This window comes from Pinus tabuliformis, chromosome J (genome assembly GCF_031772625.1).
Source record: "Pinus tabuliformis cultivar Carrire ecotype Pingquan chromosome J, CPIR1, whole genome shotgun sequence".
NCBI lineage: Eukaryota > Viridiplantae > Streptophyta > Pinopsida > Pinales > Pinaceae > Pinus > Pinus tabuliformis.
The window spans coordinates 126,531,630-126,541,461 of record NC_142295.1 but is presented as its reverse complement, the minus strand read 5'-3'; the positions used below and the strand labels follow the sequence as shown (position 1 = coordinate 126,541,461).

At 40.3% G+C, this 9,832-nt stretch overlaps 1 protein-coding gene across 1 annotated transcript; it reads right to left on the bottom strand.

The window, feature by feature from the left end:
• Positions 1 to 202: 202 nt before the first annotated feature.
• Positions 203 to 556, bottom strand: LOC149225939 (uncharacterized). Its single transcript, XM_089380051.1, has one exon. The coding sequence runs from the start codon at positions 554 to 556 to the stop codon at positions 203 to 205; it is 354 nt and encodes a 117-aa protein (XP_089236177.1).
• Positions 557 to 9,832: the final 9,276 nt, after the last annotated feature.

The following is a 9,832-nucleotide window of genomic DNA, read 5'->3' as shown; positions in this document are numbered from 1 at the left end:
TTCCAATGGCTACTTTTTGACCAGGTTGCGCAGCACCAACCTTTGTGGCACAACCACCTTGGCGCAGCTCCCTTTAGCGCCCTAATTTCTTCCATCGCACATCCCTCTTACTTTGTCTTTCCCATTTTTGGGTAGTGTAGTTTATAGTCCCATACTTCCTTACAGCTTCTTGGAGTAATAAGACTATCCTGCCATCATATAGTCACTGCACAGGGGCAGGATCACCCTTGTATAGCTTCAATCGACAACCATTGACTCTGCCGGGAAACAATTCTCCATTCAGCTTTGCGAGTTGAACTGCGCCACCATCTGTAATTTCTTTTACCACATAGGGTCCCAGCCAATGCAATTGAAACTTTATAGGAATTTTCGTAGATTTGCTGTCATATAATAATAGCAAATCGTTAACCTGGAAGGTGCGCTGCTTTATATGTTGATCACACCATGCCTTTTCACACTCCTTTTGCACCTGTTGGTGAAATCTTGCTAAGAATCGATCCTCCTCCAATTCCATTAGCTGAGCAAGACGCTCCTCCATAGTATCGCAGTCATCCATATCGATCAGTGCTACAATCCACAAACTCAACATAATATATTCCATGGGCATCATAGCCTCCTACCCATATACCAACCTGAAAGGGGTTTCTCTTGCCAAATTTTTACAAGTGGTTCTATATGCCCATAAGACTGCCGGTATGTGCACATCCTAGTCATTCTGCTTCATGTTGCAAACCTTCATCAAAGCGCTCTCTAGTATTTTTTTGAAAGCTTCTACTATACCATTAGCTTGAGGGTGATAGGGCATACTTTTCTGATGATAGACCTGCAATTCTTCAAGCATCGTGAAAATTGTCTCGTTTAAGAATTGCGTGCCCCTATCACTCATTAATATCTTAGGGTAACCAAATCAGGATAAGATAAACTCAAAAATAAAATTCGCAGTGGTAGATGCGCTACAGTCCTTTACCAGTTGCGATTCCACCCATCGCGTCAAGTATTCAGTTGATGTAATAATATATCACGCTCTAGTCATTTTACCTAATGGTTGGATCAAACCCACAAAATCAATTTCCCACTTATCAAACACCTACAAAGTTATCTATGGATTTAAGGGAAATTCATCCCTCCACGATGGTCTCTCTATCCTTTGGCAAACATCACATTCCCTACAATACACTTTTGAATCCTTATGTACCGTTGGCCACCAATGTTGAGTGCACATGATCTTCTACACGGTCGCTATGCCTGCATAGTATCCTCCCGCCATTCCTCCATTGCTTTTGTGAGGATGTTGGGTCGTTCAAACTCTAGGACATATCAATGAAATATTTCATCATAGCCCATTTTAAATAGGTGTCAAGTGATCACAGAAAAATCAGCCATGCGAATCACCAACTCCTTCTTCTGCTGTGTAGAATATCCTTCTGGGGCTGTGCCAGTTATAAAAAACTGGATTATATCAGCAATGTGATCATCTACGACACGAATAGCAAAGAGTTATGCATCAGGAAACCCTTCTTCCAAACTAGTAGGCTCATCACCAGTATCAATTTGGGATAGATGATCAGGACTAGAATTCAAGTGCCTGGGGTTCACAATCACCTCAAAATCATACTCCTAAAGGAGTAAAATCAATCTGCAGATCTACCCCCCCAACATAGGCTTATTGACCCAGTATTTCAGAGAAGAATGTTTTGTATACATATTGAAGTGCACGCCTAATAGATAGTGCCAGAATTTCTATAGCGTGTACACCATTTCCAATCCTTCGCGCTCTGTAGTCGAGTAGTTCTTATCTAGCTTTGACAATTTCCTACTCGCATATGCTATAGGATTATCAATATCGCTGTCACCTGGTTGGGTTAGCACCGCACCTAGTGCAATACAAGATGCATCCACATGAACATGAAACTCCTTTTTCCAATCCGGGAACACTAGAATGGGTGCGGTGACCATTTTCTCCTTCAAAATGTCTAAACTATTCTAACACTCTTCATCCCAACAGAATGTCATGTCCTTCTTCAACAATTTCTCCATTGGTGCAGAGATTTGCGCACATGCCACGGTAAACTTTCTATAATACCCCATATGGACCAATGTCGTGTCCAGCTATTTTAATTTCTTCGGGGCCTCCAAATTGACAATAACAACTATCTTTGTAGGGTATACCATCAATCCTTGCTTGAAAACCACATGACCCAACAATATTCCATAAGGAACACAAAAGATGCATTTTTTCAGATTCAGGGTGATCTGATGTTTGTGACAGGTATCCAACATAAGGCACAAACTTGCAACATGGTGCTTTACCAACCCAAATATAGTCCAATCATCAAAGTAGACTTCTAAGAACTTATGGATGAATTCCTTAAAATCTGCAATTACTACCCTTGAGAAGATCGCAGGTGCATTCTTCAGTCCAAATGGCATTACTGTGTATTGAAAACACCTCGATTCCATTGTGAAGGTGGTCTTGCTGCAATCCTTTGATGTGATCTTGATCTGATGGTACACCAAGAACCCATCAGTGAAGGAGTAGGCTTCCTACCCTCCAACATTATCCAAGACTTCATATGGAAATGGTGTTGGAAATAGGTCATGGATGCACGCATCATTGAGCTTCCTCAGATCTATGCATATCCAGATTTCATCCTGTTGCTTGTTTTCTGGGATGACCGTAGGACTTACCTAGTATGATTCCTCCACAGGCTCAATGATCCCTGCCTCTAGCATGTTTTCCAACTCTTTGCACATATTTTCCTTGTATCTGTGATTTAAATGGTAGGGTCACTATTTTACAGGCTTCACGTCTGGTTTCAAAGTAATCATCATCATGCCCGGGTCCCCTACTATCCCCTTCATATCTGAGAACGTGGTGGGAAACAAGTCTTGGTATTCACGCTGCAATTTCATGACCTTATCAACTATATCCTCATCCAAATAGTCACCTATTTTCACAAACTTCGTCTGCGTGTATGATCCAATGTTTACCTATCTAGTCTTCAAAGGCTCTGCTATGTCAAAGATTTATTCTTTGGGAACTTCAACTTCACACTATCCCTCATACTCCGGAATGTTGATATTTCTAGGGTCATCTTCTTCTTCTTCTACGGTCATGTTATAGCATTCGAGTGCATGGCGCAATTGTGTATTCCAGTCTGGTTGAATCCATTCTACCGGTTCCCTAGGCATTCTAAATATTGACGCTTTAATTTCTTGGAGCACCTCATCAACACATTCAAATCCATCCTCAAATATGAACGTCAATAGGAAAATTTCCCTCAGGATAGTCCACTCGGCCGTCCCATAGCGCAACTCAGTTTCGAGGTACCAGTCCATTAGAATGATATCCAAAGTGTGACAAAAGATGTGCACCCATTCAGGTTGAGGTTCCTCTCCCCAATATTTAGTCCACTGTGCCAAATTCTCGCATGGATCATCTTTTCCCGTGTATTTCTTTGTCATATGGGTATTGGTGTACTTGAATCTCAGCTTCATAATTTTCCTATATTCTTTCCAATCAGCGAAGCTGTCCTTATGTGTATCCCACCAATGGGTAGATGTAGCATGCAACGCAAGATATAATGCCCCGAACCAATGCTCTTCTAGCACCTCCCTTTCAAACTTATCCAAAAACAAGTTAACATCATCTAAACCATCATAATGAGATAGATTTTTGTCACACGGAATAAGTCGATCTTGCGGACAAGATAGACCTTCCTAGAATCTAAAGAAGACCTAATGACAAGCAAACCAACCAGACACTATCTTTCTCTAAATATGCTTTAATAAACAATAGCAAACAAGTGTTTTTAGGGCCTACCTTAGGTCCAACGCTAGCTTGTGGATGCCCTTGCTCCTTCGATCCAAATGAGCTCCTTTTCGCGAATCTGCAAACACAAACAAGGCAAACAAATTAAATAGCACCTGAAAAGCCAATTGCATAAAACATATTTAACATGAAAGTCAAGGAGTCCATGAAACAAATAACATAAGATACTTGTTGAGAAAAATGAGTTTGATTGTATTAATTCAAAAGAAGAAGAACCTTACAACCTTTGCCTTGACGCTGTACAAGCTCCTCCCAGGGTCCAGTAAGAAGTCTCCTCTACTTTGACAAGTTTCACTCACTCCCCAATGAAACCAAAAAGGTATGTGATCTCTCCTCTTTAGGTTTAACTAGGAAGTCTTGATTTCACCAGCATTTACCCTAAAAAATGTTCAGCTTCTAACCTCCCTAGTCCTCACCCCAATGCCTGTATTTATAGTGCAATGGAGGGAAGTTACTAGGTCCTCCTTCAAAGGGATAAAGCCCTCCTTCAAAGGGATAGCTCCTTTAGTCAAGGGATTAGCTCCTTCTCTTTTGGGATGCATGAACCACCTTAGAGCGAACAATCCACGTCAAAATTCCTTCTAGAATCCTCTAGAATTAACCCAAAGTGAGTTTTTTAAGATAAAATTTGTGCCTTTTGACTTTCACAGGGGTACGCACCCACCCCTTTACAGACAGAGTGTGTAGATACGCAGTTGACACGAACAAAGGGTGCGGGCCCGCAGGTGACAGTGAGAGAAAGTGCGGAACCAGAGTTTTTATTGATTTTCAATGTCTTTCTCTTATTTCCAAAGCTTGACTTAAAGAGCTGAGGTCTGAGACTTGCTTAGGAGGACAGCACAAGTGATGATAAACCCATACTGACTGCAAATAATCATGATGACGCTATTTTTGTGTAACAGATTGCCCCCTAAAGTGTGAAGTCTATAGTAGATGAGGATTTCTTATCATTTAGGAAGAGTGAAGTACTTTATCATTTCGAGGATCATCTTGTGGAGAACCCGGTTGGAACCTGTAAAAACATTCAATGCAAAATATATATATGAGATCATACCATCGCTGAGGTAGGCATTCCCATACTTAGATCAAAACTGACTAGAAAAACTAACTACTGCTCTGATACAGGAATGATCTTGTAAAACATCACAAGTAAAGATTCATGTGGACACAGTATGGACGTAGCCATCTGTTTATGAATAGTCCATTATATAATGAATACAAAATTCCTCGCAGCCTGGATTGTGGAAACTAGATCCAGGGTCTTCATTTCTACTTCCCGAAATAGTACGATTCTATCCATGCGAATGAATGTGTTGATGTCGAACATGGTAGAAACCACTTGATTACCAGTCAATGATGTAAACTGTTAACAAGTTTGAGAGAAACCACCAGTGATGTCAATGGCTCTCAAAGTACCCAGTACAATCCATGAGATGCGAATAAATGTGTTGATGTCGAGCATGTCACGGAATCCTTTGATCGAAAGTCAATGATGTAAACTGTCGTCAAAGGCGAGAAACCTGCCATTGATGCATGCAGATCTCAAGGTACTGAAGATTCCTAGATCATCTTTCTAGATAATGAGCTGATGTCGATAGAAAGCGATCCGTCGTAGGCAAGCCCACAACACGAAATCATAGATCAAGTTGAAGAAATTTAGTTGCAAGGACTAACTCAGGGATGGTCAAGATGGATGACAGATATTTTGCAAATGAATGGCTTATTGGCAGTGACCTCTTGAACACATAACGACACGACAGATGGTTTGGTGACAATTGACCCAAAGTTAATACCCAGAAACCGGCTGAAGACTTTCAATGTGGTTTGATCAACTGTTAGGCAAATGATTTCCCAACCCAGGTGAATAAAAGTGTCGTGTTCAAGAGTGGTTATAAAGTATGACAAACAGGCTCATTTTTCTCTCTTTTCCCCCACCATTTCTGGCAAGTACCTCTTTATTTTTGACAAGCTTGAGGAGGATAACATTTGCTTGATTATAAGCTCATCCTTCGGACGAGTCCAACTTAGTTTAAATTCGAACCCTAAGAGGGAGTGGTTCGTTCCTGTTTGTAATTGAACAGGTCCTTTACTTTGAAATTTTAAAGAGTCCAGTATAGGAGAAACTCGGCGTTTTTCAATTTTAGAGAGTCTGAAAAAACTTAAGAAGACTCCAGGGTTGACCTTTTTCGTAAATTTGTGTCTCCCAAGCCCGAAAAAGTATAAAATAATACTTGAGAGAACCACTTGATCTTTTACGACCAAGGAGTACTTTTCGTAATTAGTGCCACTAATCCGAAAAAGTAAAAAAGCGATCAACGACATGTCATTTTATAACCAATATCGAATTTGAAACGACAAAAATCTGGCAATCTTTTCGTGTTTTTACGGTCGGAAAAGAGCTGTAAGTGGACCGTCTTTTAATTCCGTTTTAACGAGTTTAAAAGAAACACTCGGCAATCTTTTCATGTTTTAGGAGTCAGAAAAGAGCTTAAAGATGACTCTACATGTTTTTCTGTTGAAAATGGTAGATTTCGCTTGAATAATCCTTTATTCTGCACAAAAACACAAACATTACTCATACCTGTTTGAAATGGATAAAAACGTCGCAAAATACCTTTTCAAAGTGAAACATAAACAAATTTGCAATTTATTTACTCAAAAAACTTATAAAAAGGACCTTTGCCAATTCATTTTTACCATTTGAATTTGGGTGAGAAAATAGTGCTTTTGCTTCAACAACCGGGTAAATCCCTTTGTAACCTCGGCGTAGTTAGGAATGAGTCGTCGTAAAAAGTTTGCTTTCCCTTGCAAACTTTGGAGTTGGCGAAGACTCGAAGGAGGAGGCAATTTGATGATAGCTTCAACCTTCGAGGGATCAACGCGAATGCCGGCTTTCGAAACTACAAACCCCAGCAATCAACCTGTTTCTATACAGAAGACACATTTGTGTGGGTTCAACCGAATCCGATAATGCCTACACCTCATAAAGATTGCTCGTAAATGGACGAGGTGATCAGCTCGATGTAATGAATGAGTAGGCAAGTCATCGAGATAGGGTTGCACAATGTGCTTGATGTCATGAAACGCATAAGACATCGCCCTTTGAAAAGTTGCTCCGGCATTCTTAAGCCCAAAAGGTAATTTGTAATAAGAAAATGTCCCCCATGGAAAAAGAAAGCCGTTTTTGGTTGATCGGCAGGTAGAATGTTGATTTGATTGTATCCGGAAAAACCGTCCATAAAGGAAAATATTTCGCTGCCGGCACAATCATCAATGATTTGATCGATATAGGGGGTTAGGTAATTGTCCTTTGGATAGGCTCGATTAATGTCCCTATAGTCGATGCATATTCTTATTGTTCCCTGCTTTTTGTTAACCGGAACAATATTCGATACCCAATCTGTTAACGGGATTGGATAAATGAAACCTGCTTTCAACAGTTTTTCAACTTCTGCTTTAATTGCAGCAGCTTTTCGTGGGTGAATCTGACGCAAACGTTGCCGGACGGGTTTAGCGTCCGGGTAAGTCTTGATCTCATGAACAACAATTGCGGGATCAATTCCTGGCATTTCCTCATAGGACCAGGCAAACACGTCGCGGAATTCTTGAAATAGGGCCTTATATAATTGAATTTCGTTATCTGAACACGAGGCACCTATATGAATGTTCTCAACAATCCCGGGCTTAACCGAAATGTCAATAGGAATAGTTCGAGAGATGTTCCCCAAATTTAACTCTGAATCGGGATGTTTCATTGGATTCTGAGGTTCCTTGACATATTCAGTTGTAAAAATTGATGAGAAATCATTTTCAAAACGATCATCCTCAGGTAAAAACGAAGATCTGTGATGGAGATCTTCCCATGGTAAATCATCTACACATAGGATTTCACGAATTTGCTCATCAGAGTGAACAAGTTCAGAAAACGTAGTTAAATCCGAGGTTGATGTGAAAAGTGATTCCTCACGGACCACATTCATTAAGTCATTTTTGGTTGAACACGAGTCGGCAAAAGACTGCACGGCTTCATAGGCAATTTCATATGGACTCAAAGGCATGGAATCACCAAATGAGTCTATCTCAGATTCAGAAGGAATGATCCAAGGATCATCATAAACAATGGTGTCTGATGTAATCATATGAATGGTTGCAAATGAAGATGATGCGTTGATTGGAGGAAAAGGAAAAGTTCCCAGTAAACCGGCATCTTTAACTAATCCTACTCCAACATCCTTATATGGGATAGTCGTTTTACCAACATGCTGAATACTCTCCAAAGAGGCTGGGTCGGATGAAAAGTAAGCCAGCTGGTCTATTGTTATGATCTTTCCATTGTGTGGAAATTTTATTACTTGAAAGACCGATGAAACGACCGCTGTCATAGCGTAAGACCAACTTCGACCCAAGAGAAGGTTGTAGTCTAGAGGGGCATCAACCACCTCCACATCTAGACTAACGGTTTTTCCTTCAACCCCTATAGGAAAATCCTGTAGAATGCCAAAAGGATGAAACCCATGGCCATCAAAGGCCTTTAGAATCGTCGGGGATTGATTTAGTGAAGGAGAACCAAGCGATCTCCAACACTGTATCGACATAATACACGTTGAGGCTCCCTCATCAATTACAGTCCGATGAATAGGCCTGTTTTTGACTATCACTGGTATCTGGAAAGCCATTTGATGAGGCAAACGCGGTGTACTATTTTCTAGATCGAAAATTATTAGGTTCGGGTCCTGAATATTAACAGCTCCTATAGCCGACAAAAGTAATTTACGTTGTGCTGGGCATAATTGCAGCACTTCCAAAGCCGACATTGCTGAGGGTGAAACAGCTAAATCCTCAACAATATTATAATTCTGGGCCGCTCTCGCATGTGGATTGAAAGCTGACTTTAGAAAGTATACCCTTGGCGGGCGGTTTGATTACTAAGTCTGGATTAGGTTTCTTGATCTGTAGTGGATCGGAACCGGGAGCTGAGGTTGTGTTGAAGCCCCGAAAATCGGGTCAACAACAAGGGGGATACCCACCCGGTCCGGACCTTGGTTGGCAGCTCCTTATCTGTTTGGTATAGCGGGTCCGACTGGGGATAATGGGACCAGTTTCCCAATCTAAGGAGTGTGTGTGTGTAGAGTTGGATGATGCTGATCTAGGAGTGTTCTAAGCTAATTTAATTCAAACTTCTAAACTAACTCTATGCTATTGTAATCTAGCTGAGAAACAACACATCTAATCTACACTAAGCCGGGGTGTATTTCTTCTATTATGCGATCTAAAGAGATTTCGAACAATAACTGGTAATAAAGATCATTCAGCTATCATAAGAATAGAAATCAATTAAGATAAACCATTCTGCATAAAAAGTTAAGCAAAACAGTTGTGAACAACATATCACATAATAAGTTATTCATATATCAAGCACAAATAAATGACTCCACCATACAGAAGTGCCAAATGGTAACCCACACATTTATGCATTAACATATAAACAACTGAAAACTACATATCACTTTAAGAATATAAGCAGAAACTAGTCAAGAGATAAAAGTACCATTTATGACTGGTTCCACTCATAAGCTTCAAGCAATAACGATTTATCTCTACTTGTTCTAACATCTACTAAGAGTACAAAAGTGCAACATCAGTAGCAGACATTAAATGCAAACATTAATAAATCTCGATCCATCCATTCATCAAAACCTCCTCTGAGGGTGCAGAAGTGCATGTTCCGAGGATAAGTTTTTGACAAATTTCTGGACCCTTCTCTAAATGCATGAGAAGGGTTAAAATACTACTTCCTAATTCTAATAATAGTATTATTACAAAATTTAGGATGCGGTTTTCAAATGACCGTCCTTTTTCTAATCTAGTTAAAAGAAAAAACAACATTCTAGATACAGCTACTTCTGAACTTGGTCCTTAAAGTTGCAAGTGTTCAGCATGGGCTTGAGGAGAGTCGGTTGACTGATTTCGGCGCTGAGCTGGGCTGCGAAAACAGCATCT